The following is a 19,608-nucleotide window of genomic DNA, read 5'->3' as shown; positions in this document are numbered from 1 at the left end:
CTGACAGACAAGACCTGCTCTTGGGCTAAGAGACCAGCCAGCCTGAAGTCAGGTCATGAATTGAGAAGAGACGTCAAGTATTTGGTTCTCCTGTGGTTGGTCCATGCTGCACCAAGCCCAGAAGTCTTGAAGGGCAAAAGCCTGAGGTTCTTTCTCTGACCCTGATAGATGCTCAGAGTGCTCTGATTCTCGCTCCTATCCACCCTGCTCTCAACGTTTCTCAGCTGAGACAGAAGCCCAGGCTCTAGCCTGAGGACCCTCCTTGTAGAAGACAGAGGGGTCCTGATCTTTCTGTTTTGAAGAGCAAGATTTTCAGTGACAGCCAGAACTGACCTCTTGACTGGACTAATGACACTTTCCCACCCCGTATTTCTTGCCAGGCACAGTCCTATGAAGTTCCGGTCTAGTTCCCAAGACCTGCTCAGCCACTCTCAACATTCCTGTCCCACCAGTGGGCCTTTCCTGTGGCTTCAGGCCTGCAGGGATTCTAGTGCCTCCGAACTGATCAGCTATTAAAGGCGTTGGTGTGGCTGTCACCTAATTGTTTTATCTACTCCATTTTACTCCAGCTGACCATCCAAAAGCTGAACTGCCCTATCCTGCCCTGCTGAGCGAGTATCTAACGGCTATCCCCCTGCCCTACCCCCACCGTCCGGTGAAGCTCATAGAGAACCACCAGCATCCCCTCACAGGTGTTTCCTGTTGCCGGTTCTTTTGCTCAGCATGACCTCCCCAGCAGGTGGTGCGGGCTCGGGCAAAAACCTCTTCACAGCAGTTCTAAAGCACTGGGGTAAGGCTCCCCAGGGATCTGGGTCACCCCACCCCCACCCCATCTAGGCAACTGTTGACATCTAATTGGCTCTTTGAGTGCTCCCCATCTCCCCAGGATAGCTTTGTACACACAATATCATACTGCTGTGCTATATAAGTATTGGGACACCAGAGTGGGCTCAAGCTGGGGAGGCCTTATCACGTCTAATCTCCTGGAAAATAGAGATTCTGGTAGGAGAAGAATGGACGGTCCATTTTTCTAGCCAACGGTGTCGAACTCCCTCAGGACCTTCTTAGCAAAGTCCTGCCATCCCACCCTCAAGTTTCTCCCAAAGGTCTCCTGACCTGGGTTAACAAACTCCTGTGCTGGAGGCAGGGAAACCCTCTCCTGCGAGTCCTACTTCCTCAAAACAGGTCTGCTGACTGTTGGAGGGGACACAGAGTTCACAGGTTTGTTATTACAGGGAAGGAGGTGCCTCAGGGAGGGAAAGACCTTGCTGCCTTGGTTCACAGGGCAGCCATCCGGGTCTCCCATCTCCCAGGCTCAAGCTCCTCCCCTCAGCAAGGATTTCACCCCTCTCCCCACAACCTAAGTTGCTCCTTGAGGTCCGCTGCAGGAAGGAAGCTGCCTGATCAGAGGGTTCCTATAGAAGCCTACGACCCACGGATGCAGTTCTGCTGCCCCCTGGTGGCCACAGTTCAGGCACTTCTTGCTGGCTTACTTCTTGCCGGTCTCTTTGCTGTCTAGCCACAGCTGATCTAGAATAATTAAGGCCTTCTCTGGGCCTGCTGCAGAGTTTAGATCCACTCAGGCTATAGTTCCCAGGCTCAGCCTATTTAGCAGTACTAGTTCCCTTCTGTGTCTCTTCTCCAAGCCCAACCCTGGACTCTGGGCTTTCTTCCATCAGGATTTCCAGGGCAAATGCTCATGCTGTCTGTTGTCACAGCTGGGGCGTGGGCACAACAGTACCAGGAAGAGCAAGCACATCAGAAAGTGTTGGAGCAGAGGCTCAGGAGTGCACCAAGCCATGTAGGAAACACATTTTGCTTTTTTATTTTCTGTAAAACTCTGTAAATAAAATACAAAACCAAGGGATGTGGTGAGGCAGAGCAAGCTGACCAAATGGCCAGGCCCCTGACACTGTGGCACAGAACCATGGCTGGGAGGCACTTCATTACAGGCATTCTACCAACCCCAGTGGTAACAGAAGAATATATTAGATTTTCATTGATAGGAATTTGTGGGGAGAGGTGACTGGAACCAGCCCTCACCCTCCCTGCCAGTGCCTGGTGAGCCCTGAAAAAAAAAAAAACGAGGGAAGGAACACTGGGAGCTGGCAATTAGAGTTCAGAATGCTGTGCTGGCCATGCTGCTGGGCCCAAAGATGCAGGGCAGAGCATCCAGGGACTCCTCTAGCTGTCGATGAGCAGACTGTCCTTCTTCCCCTATTATGTGCAAAAAGATAAGGTCAAGAGTGGCCCTGGCATCTTCCAGGCCTTCCCTCACGCTGCTCCCAATAGCCAAGATGTCCCCAAATCCCCTTAATTTGTATCTCCCACTTCCCAGCCTCACCACACTGCTGTAGGCTCTGGCGGGCGGCTTCCCTCACAGCTTCTGTGTCTGTTTGACACAAGTATACCAGGGGCTCAATGCCCTCAGGAGCCTATCAGCGAACAAAATAGTGAGGCAGGTTCAGTGTAACAAGTACAAATAGCCCTGGAGTGAAAGTGTTAGGCAGGTTGACAGGGAATCACCTTGATACAGCCCAAAGCCAGGCATCCAGCCACTCGAGTCTGCACATCCTCATCCTCAAGCTGGTCCAGGAAGCACAAAAGAGCCTGGGGAAGGGGGGAACAGAGATTTAGACACTGGGAGGGAGCCCTCAACTCTAACCTTATCTACAGGAAAATCCAAACTCACCCTTTCCCGAAAGACAGGACCAAGTGACAGGCTCCGAAGCTGAGTGCTGACAGCAGCCATGACTTTGCTGTTGCCATGGACCAGCAGGGAGCTAAGAGCCCGCAGCCCATCCTTTCGCAGGCGCCCCTCCGGTGCTAACCTTAGAGCTTTCAGCACAACAGCCTGGTCATCGGAGTTCAGGTTCTGTACCAGTAACACTAAAAGAAGTAGTGGGGGAGGGGTGCTTTGTTCTCATCTCAGCATTCACACCCTCAGGCTCACCCATGGGACTGGCATTCTGTGGCCAGAGCCACTGCCTCACCCTCCTCTGCAGTCTCTGTCACATAGGCATCCATGGAGGGGCTGTCCAAGGCTTCTACATAACTCCAGAACTGGAAGATGGTGAACTGCTCCCCTGGGCCTGGTTGGGGCCTCCTGGGCAGCTTCTGTCCCAGGGCATCTTCCAGGAACTTCATACACACTGCAGAAGACAGTACCACAGCCTGAGCTGGGATAGACCCAGGCCTCTAAGGGGGAAGAGAATGCCCCCGCTCTAGCTCATGCCTAGGGACTCCTTATTCACACTCAGAGGACAAGCATTCTCTTCAGTGCTCAGTTTGTCAGTCAGTATGGGCTGACAAGGACTTCCCTACAGGAGCTGATATGGAAGAAAGAGGCAGATAGGTAAGCAGCCCACTTACCAGCCTCGGCTAAGCCTGGCTGACGCAGGGAAAGACGGGCGCCATACTGGCTGCAAAAAGTGAGGAGCACCTGCTCCACAGGGCAGATGAAGGGGTTGAGTCCCTCTGTACACTGGTCCCAAAAGGTCAGGAAACCGGGCCGAGAGGCAGAGAACTGTACCACTGTGAAGGATGAGGAAAACCATCAGCAACTGCGCAAACCCAGGAAGAAGGAGCAAGTGTGTAGATGGAAGTAGGTTAGGCACGGACTCCAGATGTACATCAAAGCCCAGGCCCAGGAGGCCTTTACCTTCCTGGGCAGATGTGGCAGAGCTCCCCCATAGCTTGCTGTGCTCGCACACTTCCTGGAGCACACGTGCTTCTCTCAGGAGCCGTTCCAGGGCCCAGGCCTCCTGGCAGCGCAGGGGCCCAAATGTGCCCAGTTTCTAAAGGACAAGGGTTGCCAAACAATTTAGGCTTCATGGCAAGGGTTGGGGCGGGGGATAGGGTCAGGGGAGTACAGGTCCCAGCATGCATTGGGAGAGGCTGAAGTAGGAGGAGTATGAGAAATATTACATTCAATAGGCACCAAATGCCAGGACCACAGGGCATCGCAATATAGAACTGTGAGGTTTAGAGGGCTGGATTGGAGTGTAGGGCTCACTGGGTAAGCGTTAAGGGGTTGGGGGGGGGATATTATCCCCTCACCAGCAGGAGGCGGCTGCAGTGGTACAGGTGCTGGACCAAGGTAGCATCCAGGGCTGAACACCCTGTGCTTAGACACTGTGCATTTGATGAGTCTAGTCTGTCCTCTGCCACAACCTCTGGGCTGCTTGTGGGCCTGAGAGGAAAAAAATGGAATCAAACCCCCCACCCTCCAAGAGCACACATCACCTCCTGGTCACCAGAGTTTATTTTTATTAAGCTCCTCCCACCCAGAATGGAAGAACAATATGAAGACACAGACAACAGGTAAGCTCACAGGGGAGAATGAGGCTGTAACCAGCAACAAGTAGTACGGATCTTTACAGCTCCTTTTTGCTACCTCTGCTAGGACCAAAGGGGCTGCTGGGCCCGAGATGGGCGCCAGTAGGCCTGCAGGCGGGATGGTCTATAAAACGTGGGCTGTGAGGGACGCAGGGCTTGGGATTGGAACCTAGGAGGTCGTAAATGGAGGAGGGACCGGGTGCGACTCTCAAATCTGAGTCGGTAAAACCTATTCCAGGAATGAGAGCTGAATGGCCGGGGCCTCCGGGAGAGTCGGGGTCTTGACGGACGGGGGTGGTGCTGGGGGACATGGGGAGTCACTGAAAGAGCTCCTTCACAGGGTAGGTCCAAGGTGAAGTCAAGGGAAAGCAGAGTGGCAGGAGGCTCACAAGCTGGTGGGGATGTGCAGGGGAGGCAGACATTGCTGAGATGAGCAGGGTGGCCAGAAACACTGGGATGGTAACATGGGCATCAAAGACACATGAGGTATACAAGGAAAACCACAGCTACACTGCCGCAAGTCCATCCCCAGGTATTCTACCTTACCCCACCTGACCAATTCTCATCTTGCCCCCCTTCCTACCCACCTGCTTCTCCTCTACCTTACATTGCTGGATCTCCTCCCCTGAATCTCTCCCTGACCCACCAAGTTCCCAGTCTCGCCTTGCCTGGCTGCCTCACCTGTCTCCAGGACCATCATTATCTTCATCTTCATCATCATTGAGGAAGCTGAAGCTCTCCAGGGCATGTTCCACAGTGATGCTAAGACTGGAGGCCCGGCTTCGAGTCAGGCCTTGCCTCTGCTGGGATTGTAAAGAGGGTCAAGGCTACTGCCACTGGTTGGTAACTGTCCCCATGCAGCCCCAGCCCAGCCCAGCCTCCTTACCATGAGTAGACTCTCCAGCCGAGTCACCTCCTGCTCCAGGCCCTGAAGCTCAGGGAACTGACCACGATAATCATCCAGGGCAGTCATTAGGGTCCCAAGCGCCTCTTCAAGCCTTCTGTCCCCAGCTCCTCCAGTTGCTTCAGGGACTGGGGCTTGAACAACTGAGGCCAGGCCAAGTTCTGAATGTTGGGGTTCAGGGATTATGGATGACGGAGAGGAACTTGGGCTCTTAAGGACTTGTTCTGGGGAATCTGGGGCAGGGCTTGTGAGGGGTTTTGAACCAGAGGAAGCAAGACTCTGGTAAGAGGTGCAGGATGCTGTGGGGTCTACTTTAGTGTGGGGAGTGGAAGCTGGGGGACTATGGGGCTGAGGCTCAGTGCCTGGAACAGTGGATTCTGCAGAGGAGCTGGAGATTGTAGCCAAGTCTACAGGAGGGGAGGGGCTTTCAGTTGTAGAAATGGGACTTGTAGTGGTCTGGACTGGGCTTACAGCATTGGTGGAATGAGTTGACATCTTGGCTTTTTGAGTAGGACTAGTGGTACTGTGGCTGAGGCTTGGAGCAGCATTGATGGGGCTTGGCATAGCATTGCTGGGACTTACAGTGGTATGCGTAGGCCCTTGGGTAGTGTGCGTAGGGCTTGGAGTGCTATGGGTAGGGCTTGGGGTAGTGTGGGTAGGGCTTGGGGTAGCCTGGATTGAGTCTGTAGCATTGGGGATAGAAGCTGTAGAGGTGAGGGGAGAGGGCGTGGGTTTGTGGGTAGAAGCTATAGTGGTGGAAGTTAGGCTTGGAACACTGTTAATAGGGCTCACAGCACTATATGTAGAGCTTGTAGTAGTATGTGTGATGCTTGGCAACTCAGAAGAGCCAGAGTCTGTGGCTTTGGGAACTAAGTCTATCTGTGTAGATGAGGCAGGATCTGTAAATGTCGGGGCAGGGCCAGTTGTACTGAGGGCGGGACTTGTGGCAGAATGGCCATTGTCTGTGACAGGAGAAACACTACTGACATGCTCCACACGGGTGGAATCTGGACATACAAGTGGGCTGGGCCCTGGAGTCGGGCTTTTTGAGTCCACAGCTTCCACTGCCTCAGTCAAGGCAGCATCCACACTGGCCTCGCTGATGTGGCTGAGAGTCCGGCTGTAAGGGGCATGCCCATTGACCAGGGCTGGGGTGGCAGCTGGCTCTTCATTCATGGAACCAGAGGTGAGGCTCTCTGGCCTTCGGAAGGCAACTTGGACAGGCAGGGGCTCAGGCTGTTGCACCAGAGGCTTGGGAGTTGAGTGTCGAGCAGCGCCCGAGAGCTGTGGGCTAGATGAATCATCTGAAGATTCAGATGACAGGGACCATGCTGTCCCATTCTCTAGCTCCTCCTGCCGTCGTAACATGTTCTAAGAGAGAAAGGAGTACACTTCAGGGCCACACCAAAAAGACCCAGGGAGATGGTAAGATCTGGGGCCTGTACTTTGACTCACATAAAAGGCCTGTTCCCGAAGTGAGGGTGTATCTGGTGGGCTCTGGCTATATGTGGAAAATCGCTTGTTGACTGTGGAAGCTTTGTTGACTGTAGAAGCAGCTGAGGGCTGGTCATCCTTGTCAAAGGGACTATGAGGGGAAAAAGATGTTACTTATGCTACAACCTTCCTTGTCCTGCCCAAAGCCCTTTATTTCTACCAACCTCCATATGACTTCTAGGCTGAGCTTGATAGTGCCAAGATCATTGATATCCACAGCCACAACCTGGGGCAGGGCAGCAAATAGGTCCTTGGTCTCACAGGAGACACTGCCCACAACTACATGGTTAGCCAGTCCCTTTAATTCTGTCACCTGTAGCCAAGAGTGCAAGAGAGGTCACATGAGTATAGGGTCTTCTGGGCATTCAGAAATCCGAATTTGCAGAGAGCTTATAGGATAAGGGTCATGAGGCCATGCAGGTTACTTGAGGATGAAAGTTCTAGGGACCATAGGCCAAGATGGCAATCTGGGAGCAAGAACATCACAAAAGTCCAAGTTGGCATGGTTACTGGAATTATAGGTTCAGAGCCTCACGTGAACTCAGGAAACTAAATATCCACAAGGTCAGAATATCATAGGGCCTCAGTATCAAAAGTCATGAGGTATAGGAGTTACAAAGTTGTCTTCAAGGCCCACAGAAAGAGGGCTATGGGAGTTAAAGAGGTCATGGAGTCACATTTACAGGGCCATAGAGCTATAAGGGACCACAGGAATAAGAGACGGTCATAAGGAATTCACAGAATAATGGGGTTCACAGGAACAAGTCTGTCAAGAGAAATCACCTTGATGGACAGGAATTCTGTGAGTAGGGGAAGAAAGACAGCCTCTTCGCTATCCCACACCTGCTTTCCACTGCTCTCTATCCGGCCTCGTAACTTCCAGCGCTGGCGGCCATATTTCATGCAGATCTGGGGAAACAGGCAGGATGAAGCAGCTCTCAGGACAGTAACCCTTCCAGCCCAGCTTTCTCATACACAGCCTCATACCTCATATTGATCGCCTACACACAGCCTGGCGAAGCCAGCCAGCCCTGGGCACAAAAGAAGAAAATGAGCCATGCCGAGGGCCTTAAGCATACCCACTCCTGCCTCTCTTTTGCCTCCATAACTCAGTACCTTTCATCCGGAGATGAAACTCGCCCAGCTGTGCCTCCAGCTCATTTTCCAGAAGACACATGCTCTGGGAAGTGGGGGGGGGGGGGTAAGAATGTGAGGGAAATGAAGAACTTATCTTCTCTCACCAGCCCACACCTTGTGGCTCTGCCACAGTGGTCCTCATCTCTCACCTCCGTATACTCTCGATGACCTCGAGTGGCCTCAGCCAGGCTGTCTCGGGCTTCTCGACTCCCTGGGGACCCAGTGCTATAAGCACGAACCATGTTGTAGGCACCATCTCTGAGCCGCCGCTGGACACAGTATGCTTCATACAGCTCATCAATCTGGAAAGGTGACAATAGGGCAGCAGGAGGGGACTCACCACTGAGAACCACTGGAGTTGTCCTCGGTGGACCGTACCCTTCCTCCACGATCTCCTCCCAATTCCCACCCTGCATGCATGCTGCACAAGTAAGTACCTTACTGGCATGGAATTCCAGTCGTCGAAGAAAACGTTCAATGGACTTGACTTGCTAAGGGAGAGTTGAGTCAGAAAGAGCCTAAATCTCACGACTCTTTCCTGAGCCAGCTCCCTCCCAACACTATTCTACATGCATACGCTTACCTTGTCCAAGTCATACAGGAAGCCCTACAGAGGGAAATAAGAACAGATACTTAGAAAGCATGAGGAGGAGCCCAGGAAGGTAAACTGCCTATCCAATGTTTCCTCTTTTGACAGTCCTGTTTTCCAGGAAGAAGGAAGCACCCTGGCCCTCTCCTGTGCACTGCAATCTCTTATTGTCCCGGGGAAGGCCTGACCTCTCCTACTGGAAACCTCTGTGAGTTAAGATACTGGGTCTCAATCAGAAGGTACACTCCAAAGAAGTTAAGATAGAAACACCTACTAGCTCACCTCAGTAGCATACAAGGTTGTTTTGCCCAGCCCCTATACTATAGAGACAAGGGGCATTGGTCCAGGGCATCCCCTATCATTACTCACTAGACGGGAGTTCCTCTTGGACTCCTTTATCTGGCGCTGGAGCTTCTCCTGCTCCTGCTGATGCACTTCCAAGTAGGCCCTGGGGGAGAGGCAAATGACAAGAGTCAACTTATCCAGTCTCAAGCTGGTAGGGTGCTAGTGGTAAGAAAAGGGGGCAAGGCTAGGGTAGATTCAAACTTGCAGAGAGAAACCTATGTGGAATCCTGGGACACTGAATAAAAGGAGATTGCTTACGTCAGTCCCCGCTTAAGAGCAGCGTACACCAGGTCCAGCCTCTCTGGCTGTGGCACCTTGGGGGCTGGGTGGGCCACAGAAAACATCCTTGACACTCGGGAGAGCACTAAGGGCTTCCGTTGGGGCCCTGGTGGGCTGAAGACAGTGAGGCTCCTGAAGAAGAGACTGCCTTTAGAAAGGGGTCTGCAAGATTCCCCCAAACCCTCAACTACCCCAGTCCCAACCCCATCTAACTCTCTCAGCCCCATTTAATACCCTTGTCGCGTACCTGGGCCCGCGCTCGTGGCTGCCGAGGACGCCTGCGAAGGACTGGCTCCTACTGACCCGGGCGCTGAGCAGGCGGCGCTGCGGCCGCACCGACAGGGACATCATGGAATGAGTTCGCGCGGGGCTCCCTGGGGGTGGCGGGGGTGTGTGTCCAGCACCAATCGGGTCCCTGAAGCCCCCTTCCCGTGACTGGGTCCCAGGGTTGGAGCAAGCCCTCCCTGGTCGCCAGGTACAGCTGCCCCAGTGGGTTCCAGCCTTGGCAGTCTTAGCCTCATTAGCCCCCGCGCTAATGACAGGGCAGTGGCAGGAGACTCGGCCTCGGACTCAGCGTGGCCTCTGCCGGCCCCTACTTCCTGCGGAGGTGCGGGCTCCGCCTGTCGCGGAGCAGGAAGGGGGGGTCTCGCGGGGACCCTCCTCCAGCTGGGAAGGAGCAGGAAAGAGGCGGGGCGCGCAAAGAATGTACGGAAGCGCCTGTTTACCCGGGGGCGGGGCAGCATCCCCAGCCCTTCCCCTGACCGCCCTCCACCCTCTGTGGAACAAGGGGGTACCACCACCCCGGGAGGCCGTGGGAGGTCATGGGGCGGGGCACAGGTTCAGATCTCAGTAGAGCTGGGAGACAGGCCAGGCTCACGCAGGTTTGGCTCGCGTAACCCACTGCCCAGTGTAAACGCTGCCCCCAACTCACGCCGACTCGCAGGCGCCTGGACGCAAGCGTTCTCCCGGCTGGGAGCATGGGGATTCCCGGGGTTGGGGTGCCAAGAAAGAAGTGCCCCGCCTCCTCCACTTTTCTAAAAACCTGACTTGGAAACTGAGTCATGGACGCACTGTTCCCCTGCCCTTAAAGGGAAGGGGTCCACTTCGACCCCAACCTATTCCCAACGAAACACGCACTCTAAGCCCCCAGAATCCCGTCTGCATCCCTTGCGACCATCTCTGGAGCCCTCGCAGCTCCAAGCCATGTCCTACCTCTCTTTTTGGAGTTCATAGTAAGTTCCGGACGCCCCCGACTCACGCTCACCCACTGTGTCCCGCTGGCCCCGGGGCTTTTAGGTACCAGCCCCACTGGGCTCCAAGCTCACTGCCAGCGGCTCTGACCCCGGTTTCTGGCTGCTCTCGGCGCCTCCCTCCCGCCCAGTTCCTGCCTCCTGACTCAGCCCGCCGGGATGGGGCGGGACTGGTCTCCCGGACTAGGGGGGCGCTGAACCTCAGTCTCCATAGCCTCTGCAAGGGATTACAAGGGGCTCACACACACACACACACACACACACACACACACACACACACACCCGCGTGCGCAATGAGCCGACATAGAGTTTGTGGCTAGGGACACCTATGAAGGGAGTTGAACACCAGAATGTATATGGAAGAACAGAATGAAGAGACTATGGAGGAAAGGTGTGCAAGGGGCTGGGGAGATGGCCCAGCGGTTAAGAGCACTGGCTTCTCTTCCAGAGGATCCAGGTTCAATTCCCAGCACTTACATGGCAGCTCACAACTCTCTGTAACTCCAATTCCAGGGAATCTGACACCCTCATACAAACATATATATACAGGCAGAACACCAATACACATGAAATGAAATATGTTCAGATGTGGCTACTGAGAAAAGATTCAACATAGAGAGACTGGGTTTTAGATGGGTGAGGGGGGAAAGTAAGATGTTGGGGGATTGAGTTCAGGAGTTGTACCAATGGGTGACACTGGATAAAATGGGTGACACTGGATAATAAGAAATTGAAAAGAGAGGAGACAAAGGGTTTGGGCTACCCCCAAAGCAGCCCCTTGCATCTGACTCTCTCCTTTCTCTTGGACCAGTGCAAAAAGATCAGATCCTACTACCCAGCCAGGGTTTCCCCTTACAGTGGAAGCTAGGATTGTTTTCTTCTACCCATGGCTCTCCCCTCAAGTCCTGAATTCCCTGTACTGGCTTTCCTGATCCCAACATCTCTTACTCAGACATCCAGCAAGAACTATGTGTTCCTGTGAACTGCTTACCTAACCCTTTATGAATCTTACACACACACACACACACACCCCGGCTCCCTACCCAACACCATTGCCTAATTACCTGTTTTGGAATACCCTTTTCCTAAACCACAGCCTCCCTGTCTGTAATCTCTCCATCAACACTACTGCATCCGTTTGCTACCTGAGACCATGACAAGCACATGCCAGCCACTGGACACACAGCCCAGAATTCCACAGGCACCACTGAGCACACTTTGCACTGTCCGCCTCCGCTTGCTTTCTCTACCAGCTCCCTCCCACCTTCCTTCCCCTACCTTCTCTGCACATCCTCTTCCCAGCCTACATCCACTACCAGTCTTCCATCTCTTGCCGGCTGTTAGCATCCTTGGTGTTCTGCACTTCTGTCTTCCCTGGCAGAAACCAGTCCTGGCAACGCCCCCCCCCTTGCAGCTCCTATACTCAGCCTGGATTGAGCCCAGAGGTCTTGGCACAGCAGTGGCTGGAATCACAGAATCCCAGTGCGGTCCTCAACCACAGACGCTTCTCACTTCCTACCTGGGAAATTATCCTGTATGGCTCTAGTCTTTTTCTCCCTTCTCAGGGAAGATGGATGCCTCAGACTTCCTAGTCAACTCACCAGTAAACTCAAGTCATTCTCACATGAAAACTGAAAACTATCCAAAATGCCCATTAATGATAATAGAATCACTATGTGGTTAAAAGTATGAAAAATAAACAAATACATGCATTTGTAAACCTTACAGGTATATCAACAAGTGACAGACACAACATACAAGTAAGGAGACATTATTCCCTTGACAAGAATGTTCAAAACCAAGTGTGAAAGCGTCTGGGCATGGTGGCCCATCCCTGTTATCTCATCGCTCAGAAGGCAGAGGCAGGACAATCAGAAGTTCATGGTTAGCCTAGGTTAGATTAGTAATTATCCTAGTTGGTTTCTTCCAACTTGACACAAGCCAAGACATATTTGGGGAGAGAATCTTACCTGAGAAAATGTCTCCATTAGATTGGCCTGTGGGCAAGAAGCCTCTTCTGTTGCAGTTTTTGTTTTTTTGAGACAGGATCTAGCTATATAGCTTTGATTGGCTGGCCTGAAACTTGCTACGTAGACCAAGTTAACCTTGAACTCATAGAGTTCTGCCTCTGCCTCCCAAGTGCTTAAAGAGATTAAAGGCAGGTATGACCACAACTGGTTTTCCAATTTTTCTTGAGTAATGATGGATAATGGAGAGCCCAACCCAACTGGGGGTGGTGCCAGCCCTGGGCAAGTGTTCCTAGGATGTATAAGAAAGCAAACTGAACAAGTAATGGTAAGCCAGTAAACAGCATGCTTCCATGGTTTCTCTTTCAGTTCCTGCCACCAGGTTCCTGCCCTGCCTGAGTTCCTGCCCCAACTCTCTTCAGTTACCTAGAAATATAAAATGAAATAAACCCTTTCTTCTCCAGGTTGCTTTTGGTCATGGTGTTTTATTACAATATTTTTTTTTCTTTTTAGTATAGAATAGAATTTATTCAGGGCATGGGGAGGGTAGTAGAGGCAGAGAGAAAGAGGAGAAGAGGAATAGAGGAGAAGAGGCTGGCTATGAGCCCATGAAGTGAGAGGGGGGAATGGAATGGGAAGAGGAAGGACAAAGGGGTAAGAGCAAGAAAGCCAAAAATGATGTTCTAAGTCAGACCAGACAGTAGTTATCCTTAGGCTGTAGCTAGAAGTAGGCAAAAGAGGTCTTCTGAAGTGTTAGCAAGGTTCCACTTCTTGAGCATATATAGGTGTGTTCCATTACAAAATGTTTCATCGTGTACAATTAGGACAGTCCTCTGTGTGTGTGTGTGTGTGTGTGTGTGCGCGCGCGCGCGCGCGCACGTGTGCGAGTGTGTCGATAGGAGTGATAGGGTCTTAGTTATATTCCCGAAGCTAACCTCAAAATTCCTAGGCTCAAGCAATCTTGCTGCCACAGTGCCTGCCTATTTTCTGCACACATTAGAGTATATAATATAGTTAGATTTAAGTAAATAACTACAGGTAGTCTAGAATTTAGCTCAATGGTAAAGTATATGCTTAGTATGCTCAAAGCTTTGAATTCAATCCTAGCAACACAGGCAGGCGCTCTTGAGCACACACACGCGCACACACACACACACACACACGCACACATACATACACACAGAGTGAATGAGTAACTATAGAAAAGAAATTCCCTCCCTGTGTGTCCTGTGTCTTGTTCTTCCCATTCCTCACCCCATTCCTCTGCTCCTTCTGAGTCAAGTTTCTGGAAGAATAGTCTACTTCCATTTCCTAGCCACACCCACCTACTCCTCTCCCCAAGCTGGCTGGCTTTTTGCACCCACCCCTCCTGTGGCTAGTCCTGACAAGGTCAACAATGACCTCTCTGTAGCTGAATCAACTCAGTATCTAATGTCTGGTCCTTATCCTGCTTGATCTCAATAAAGTATTCAACTTGGTGGTTCCCTTCCTCTTCCTTAAGCCTTTCCTTCTCTTGAATTTCAAGAAGCAACATACTTCTGTTTTTCTACCTACCTCTTTAGCCACACATTTTTCCCCCACAGAGGACTTGTTTCTGTTTTTATCACCACGGGGACTTCATTGTTTTAGCCCTTGGGCTATTTACCTCTTTGTCAGCATCCTTATCAATCCTCAGCCAAACCACCCTTGTAAGTATTAGGCCTGCTTATCCAACTGTCTCCCAGATGTCTCCCCACAAACTAACTGACAGTGTATAGTGGCCTGTAAAGGGAGCTGAGCTGAGTTTGAGGTCACTGGACTGACCAGTCCATGACAGTCCTGTTGTCTACATGTCTAGTTGTTCAAAACAGAAACTGGGAGTCATCCTCTGTGCTGCTGTGAGTTGTGCACCTCATCTCCACTCAGTCACCCACTCTTGGCCGATCAAGCTTTTAGATGTCTCTAGATCCAGTGCTGATGGTACAAGGCCAGCCTGGATAACTTACTAAGAGTATATCACAAAATTAAAATATATATGTGTGTGTGTGTGTGTATCTGGGGGTATAGTTCAGTGGTAAAGTGGCATTTGGTCAGCTTGCTTAAGGTTAATACTTAGTGTACACACACACACACACACACACACACACACGGATGTGCGCACACAGTGTTCTTTAGAATCCACATCTTTACACATCAGGTCCAAGCTATTACCAGCTGTACCCTAGAATCATATAGGAGCCTCCTAGAATGCTCACAGTCTCCCCTTTATCCTGCAATCAACCATTCTTTATTCACCAACAGCCTTAAAAATTCTAGTCACCAACAGCTAAAAAAAAAAACAAACAAGCAAACAAACAAAAACCATCCCTTTTCAAATGTTGACTCTATGTCAGGCATTATGCTGAGCAAAGATCATTTAATTCCAGCAGGAAAACCTACGCAGGTGAGTCTTATTAACCCTGCTTCACAGATGAGGTCACCTGGCTGTATGTGACCTTGGGAAAGACTCTTAAGCTTTTGGATCAGATCTAATGAGGATAATAACCACAACCATTGCTAGAAGCATGAAGTGAGATACCTCCATCTACAGTGTTTAGGGGAGGGAAAGCATGTGTAGTACACAAGTATTAGCTGTTCTTGCTAGTGAATATGAATTTACCCAAGACAACACAGACAGTAAGTGACAGGGCCCAGATTCAAGCTGAGGCTTTCTGATCTAAGACTCTAAATCTTAAAAGTCTCTCTATTCAGACTCTTATGGAAAATTCATAGCTACCTGCTGCCCCTAAGAATAAAGACCTATGCTTTCTTCCCAGGCCCCTGTCCTCTTCTCTAGCAACTGTGACCCCCCTCTTGCCACACTCAAGGTTCTTAGCATCTGAGCAACAAAACCCATTCCTCCCATACCCCCTTTCCACTAGTGTGTGTGTGTGTGTGTGTGTGTGTGTGTGTGTGTGTGAGAGAGAGAGAGAGAGAGAGAGAGAGAGAGTGTGTGTGTGTGTGTGTTTTGCTAGGTTCGAACTAAGGACCTTAGGCAAGCAGTCTACAACTCAGCTACATCCCAGCCCCCTCTTTTCTCTACCCTTAGCCTGCTTAACTCCCTCTCATTTTCTTCTGTCCCCCTAACAACTTCTTCCAGGAAGTCTGCCCTGTGTTGGTTCCCCCTTTTTGGGGCCTCTATAGCTTCCCCTCTCTGATCCTCAAGACCACATAGCTAGCTGTAGTTCTCCAGTGTCTATCTTCCCACCAGTTTATACCCTCTGGATCCTGGGACCTACCTTCTTGCCCACTCCTCTAATTTCCTGGGCCCTCCTCCAGCACCTAAACATCTGAAAGAAGACGGGAGTTGAGTTGGGGAGCTGGGCTGCTCAGCCTTTGAAACAGGATCCTGACCTGCTAGAAGTGTAGGTGGTAGATCATAGGACGCGAATCTGGGTCTACACTAGTCCCCGACCCAATGTAAGATTCTTCCCACTAGGGGGCGGGAGAGACTGCTCAGCGGCGGTTAAGAGCACCCGACTGCTCTTCCAGAGATCCTGAGTTCAATTCCCAGCAAACACATGGTGGCCCACAACCATCTATAATGGAATATGATGCCCTCTTCTGATGTGTCTGAAGAGAGTGACAGTGTAGTCTTACATATTAAATAAATAATTCTTAAAAAAAAAAAAGAGTATTCCCACTTCATGGGGCAGGCCTGTTCCCTGGGACAGACAAGTGTCCTGGTATTCTGATTGTCCCTTTCATTTTCTTTCCCTGGCAGCATCTCTGCTGCCATTTAACCTCTATAGTCAGGGATCATGACGAGTGACTGTTGGTAGCACTAACCACCACCTCACCCCATTAAATAGCAATGGAGAATGTACATCTGACTGGTCACTTCTGGGAGAGGCAGAATCTCCCCTGTTGGTGTGGATGGAAAGGGTTAACACCCCCCCCCCCAATCCACACCCCTACCTGGAGCTAAGGGAGAGGAACTATCTCAACTGGTGGGTGCTGGCTGCTAAGAGACAGAAGTCTCAGCTCCTGCCAACTCAGGTGAGTTCTGGACATGAGAAAGAATCCAAGTCCTAAAGGTTATGAGGCGTGCAGCTCAGCAACGAAAGGAATCTTAATTGCCTGCGTGAACCCAGTTCCCATAGACCTCCAATAGTTCCTGTGTGCCAGGACATTAACACCAGCATGGGACAGAAAGTAGGACCAACAGTTCTGTCCGTCTAACACAGTGGTCGGTCACACTAGCCAGAGCCTCTCCACGAGTCTCTCTGGGTCCAGCCCGACTCAGCTGTAGGGCTACAGTAGACTGAGGTAAACAGAAGCTATAAATAACCCAGGCAAAAGGGTAGCTGCAAGAGAGAAGGGGGTCGCGCGCAAGAGCCTGTCCTTGTCTCCAAGGCAACTGCCCCAAACCTAGCTGCTGACGTAATCTGGCAGCCGCCAACCAAAACTGCCACTGAAGAGGGGAGGGGGCCTACTATGGCCTAAGACCCCCACCCCACCCCGGAACCGGGTGGAGACTGCTTAGTGGCCTCACTTCCTGCCAGCCTCCTCCCTGGTCAGCTGGTCACATTCCCTGTCCCGCCGCGTTCTGGGAGCTGAACAGCCTCCCCCGGCTAGATCTGGCTAGGACGCGAGTCCCAGCGGTGGCGGATTGGGAACGCTCTGACTCACTCTCCTCGCCTGGTTTTCCACCTAGGCAGATCCTAGTTTAATGCCTTGTGTGCTCCCCTCCCTCCCACCCAAACCCAGGCCCGGGGACTGCTCATCTCGCTCTGCTGCCCACAGGGCCCAGGACCGTGTGGGAGGTAGAGGGAGCCATGGCAGTTCTTGTCCCGCTGTAGTGCTGTGTATTACTGTTTTCCCCCTCCCCACCCCCACTGTCAATACTAGAGAGGTGGATGGTGAATTCTTGCTTCTTCCCAACCCAGCTGTGTGACCTTGAAAATGTTGCTAACCTCTCTGGCCCAGTATGTACATCTGCCAGATGGCCGTACACCTCCTCGGAAGGCTGCATGTTAGCTGAATGTGCAGATCCAAGACACACGCAGCAACATAGACGGTGGTCAGAACACCGTTATTATTGTATTCTATTTTACACACGAGAGACCAGCCTGCACACACATCAGAACTGATTTGGAAGGACGGGTAAGAGAGGTCACACTCAGACTTAACTCAGGATAGGACAGAGGGTGCTGAAGGATAGGACAGAGGCTGCTGAAGCTGACTTAGCCGGGGCTCTAGCCCTCGTGAACAACCCCTTCCCCAAACCAGTTCTACAGGATGCTTAGTTCTGACTGCTGAGTCCCCCAGAGCAGCATCCATTTCCAGGGACAGGGTCTGTCGACCGCCGCCAAAACGACCTTCGCTTCAGCTCTGGTCTAGGTGGAGAGTGTGGCCTCGGGCAAATTCAATCACCTCAGGCCTTGCCCCAAAGCAGCTTAGGTCGACCAGGGCCAGGAAGTCTAGCTAGCTCATCTAGGAGGTCTCCTGTACCCTGTCACCCCGTTCCCATTCCCAGATCAGCATCCTGCCGCACCGCAGGCTCGAGGATAAAGCCAATCCCAGGCCCAGATAGGCGTCTTCAGGCTCGCCCTCCGGCCTGCCCACAGTGAAGCCCCGGGGCACAGTCGCGGCGGCCTGGCCGCAGAAGGGAAGGAGGCGGCGGCGGGCGCGGCAGAGCCGGAGGCGGCGGCTTTTGTGGGGCGAAGCTGCGTTCTCGGCGCCCGGGGTAGGGGTGGGGGTGGGGAGAAAAGACACAGCGCGATCCGGGTCGCGAGAACGGGGGTGAGGCGGGACCCGGGCGCAGGTCCCGGAGCCGCTGGGCGGCGCGGGTGCAGGAAGCACGGGATCCACCGCCCGCCCCTTCTCCCCGCCACGGCCTTCGGACACGGCGCGGACACTCACATGGCTGCGCTGGGCTGCGAGGACCTCGCGCTGTCGGTACTCTCGGCGTTGCCGGGCCTGCTCGCGCTGCAGCTGCCGCTTGTCGCCGCGGCCAGCGCCTGCCCCTCCCTCAGCTCCGCCGCCCCGCCCCGCTGGGCCCCACCTCCTGCGCTCCCCTCCGGCTCCCGCACCCCTAAGGGGCGCCCACAGCTCGCTCCGCCTTCGCGAGTTACCGGGCAGAGTGGTCTGCCTACCGTGTCAACCAGCTTTGTGGGAAGGGAGACCGAAGGGAGACCGAAGGGAGACTGAAGGGAGACCGAAGGTGTCTCTGCTTGAGCCCGGCAGCTTCCTGGGAACTGCATGCAGACCTTAAAACTGGGGTAGGGGGCGCTAGGGAACCCCTCCTACTTGCCTCTTACCCAGATCTCTGCAGCTCTAAAGACCTCAGGCCCCCTTCCTGTCACCATAAACAGGTTCTTGGAGCTGACACTGAAAGTTGGGGTGGTTGGAGGAAGTGCTTAGAGTCTGGAAAAGCTTAGATAAGGGAACCAGAAGCCTAACCGTCGCACACCTTCTGTGTTGAGGGTTTTGCCCCTCATCCCTGTCCACCTTTTCAGCCATTCTCAGTTTCCCCCTGTAGGATCAGAGCCTTGTCGACATTGTCTTATAAATAGGGCTCATTAGCCAAATTATGCAAGCATTCGCCATTCAGTGGGTACTGCTTTCTAGGGAGTTAACAGATTTTGTTACTGGGATATAAGTGGTTAACCTGGTAAGATCTGGGTATTCGTGCTGGGAGCACACTGGCCATGGTGCCGAAGCCAAGAAATGGGTTATGGTGTGATAGAGAGCTAGCCTGACCGACCCCCCCATGGGGTCAACAAGCTACTCCAATCCCCTACCCCTCTCATTAATCAGGTGCTACTAGCTTTCTCCGACCCTGTGTTCCTGATCCTCCACCCCTTGGCTTTCCTGTTTTCGGCAGCATCTCATCTTTTGAGGTAGGCCAGGCATATTCAGGGGTGATTTGATGGACTTTCAGAGGTGCCTGGATTTCTGAGCCTGACACTGATCCTGAGGGTGGGTCTCAATAACCCAGGACTCCAGGGCTCTTGGAATACCAACATCGTCATTCTCCTAGGCTCTTACCAGAGAACCCTCAGCCTCTCTCAGCTTTCCATGTCTGGACAGTTTTGTCCAGGCTTTTCCCCAGAACACTTGTTTGTTCCGGAGCCCTTTATGCTCTTGTGAATGCCCCCACTCCTTTCCCAGATTTTTGTTTGTTTTTGTTTTTTTAAGACAGGGTCTCACTATGTAGCTATGTAGCCCTGGCTGTTCTCGAACTCTCTCTGTAGAGCAGGCTGGCCTCAAACTCACAGAGATCTACCTGCCTCTGCTTCCCAATTGTGCCACCACTGCCTGGCTTTTTTTTTTTTTTTTTAA

General features: G+C 52.4%; 1 protein-coding gene across 3 annotated transcripts; it reads right to left on the bottom strand.

Annotated features, from left to right (window-relative positions):
* Positions 1-1,814: 1,814 nt before the first annotated feature.
* RIPOR1 (RHO family interacting cell polarization regulator 1) lies at positions 1,815-18,278 on the bottom strand. 3 transcript variants are annotated; one of them, XM_080936616.1, is made up of 22 exons: positions 18,187-18,278; positions 9,334-9,460; positions 9,066-9,218; positions 8,832-8,910; positions 8,457-8,480; positions 8,311-8,364; positions 8,023-8,175; positions 7,853-7,916; positions 7,724-7,767; positions 7,520-7,645; positions 6,901-7,049; positions 6,698-6,827; positions 5,225-6,613; positions 5,020-5,141; positions 4,060-4,192; positions 3,662-3,797; positions 3,373-3,534; positions 2,994-3,152; positions 2,693-2,889; positions 2,527-2,610; positions 2,345-2,435; positions 1,815-2,217 (listed from the first exon to the last, which is right to left on the bottom strand). In XM_080936616.1, the coding sequence occupies exons 2-22, from the start codon at positions 9,435-9,437 to the stop codon at positions 2,120-2,122; spliced, it is 3,651 nt and encodes a 1,216-aa protein (XP_080792742.1). In that variant the 5' UTR covers positions 9,438-9,460; positions 18,187-18,278; the 3' UTR covers positions 1,815-2,119. The 3 variants fall into 3 exon arrangements, with proteins under 3 accessions (XP_080792742.1, XP_080792740.1, XP_080792741.1); XM_080936614.1 differs by lacking the exon at positions 18,187-18,278 and adding an exon at positions 10,299-10,432; XM_080936615.1 differs by lacking the exon at positions 18,187-18,278 and adding an exon at positions 10,299-10,432 and having other exon boundaries at positions 5,020-5,138.
* Positions 18,279-19,608: the final 1,330 nt, after the last annotated feature.

The sequence above is a fragment of the Micromys minutus genome (assembly GCF_963924665.1).
Source record: "Micromys minutus genome assembly, chromosome: 24".
In the NCBI taxonomy this organism is placed as follows: domain Eukaryota; kingdom Metazoa; phylum Chordata; class Mammalia; order Rodentia; family Muridae; genus Micromys; species Micromys minutus.
The sequence above is the reverse complement of the archived record's forward strand: the minus strand, read 5'-3'. Positions and strand labels throughout refer to the sequence as shown.

What these genes read in the sequence shown, in the direction of transcription:
- RIPOR1 (XM_080936614.1), bottom strand. An exon ending in TGCCACATCTGCCCAGGAAG is followed by an intron (nt 3,535 to 3,661) that starts GTAAAGGCCTCC and finishes CATCCTTCACAG; the next exon opens with TGGTACAGTTCTCTGCCTCT. An exon ending in GCCAGGCTTAGCCGAGGCTG is followed by an intron (nt 3,153 to 3,372) that starts GTAAGTGGGCTG and finishes TGTCTTCTGCAG; the next exon opens with TGTGTATGAAGTTCCTGGAA.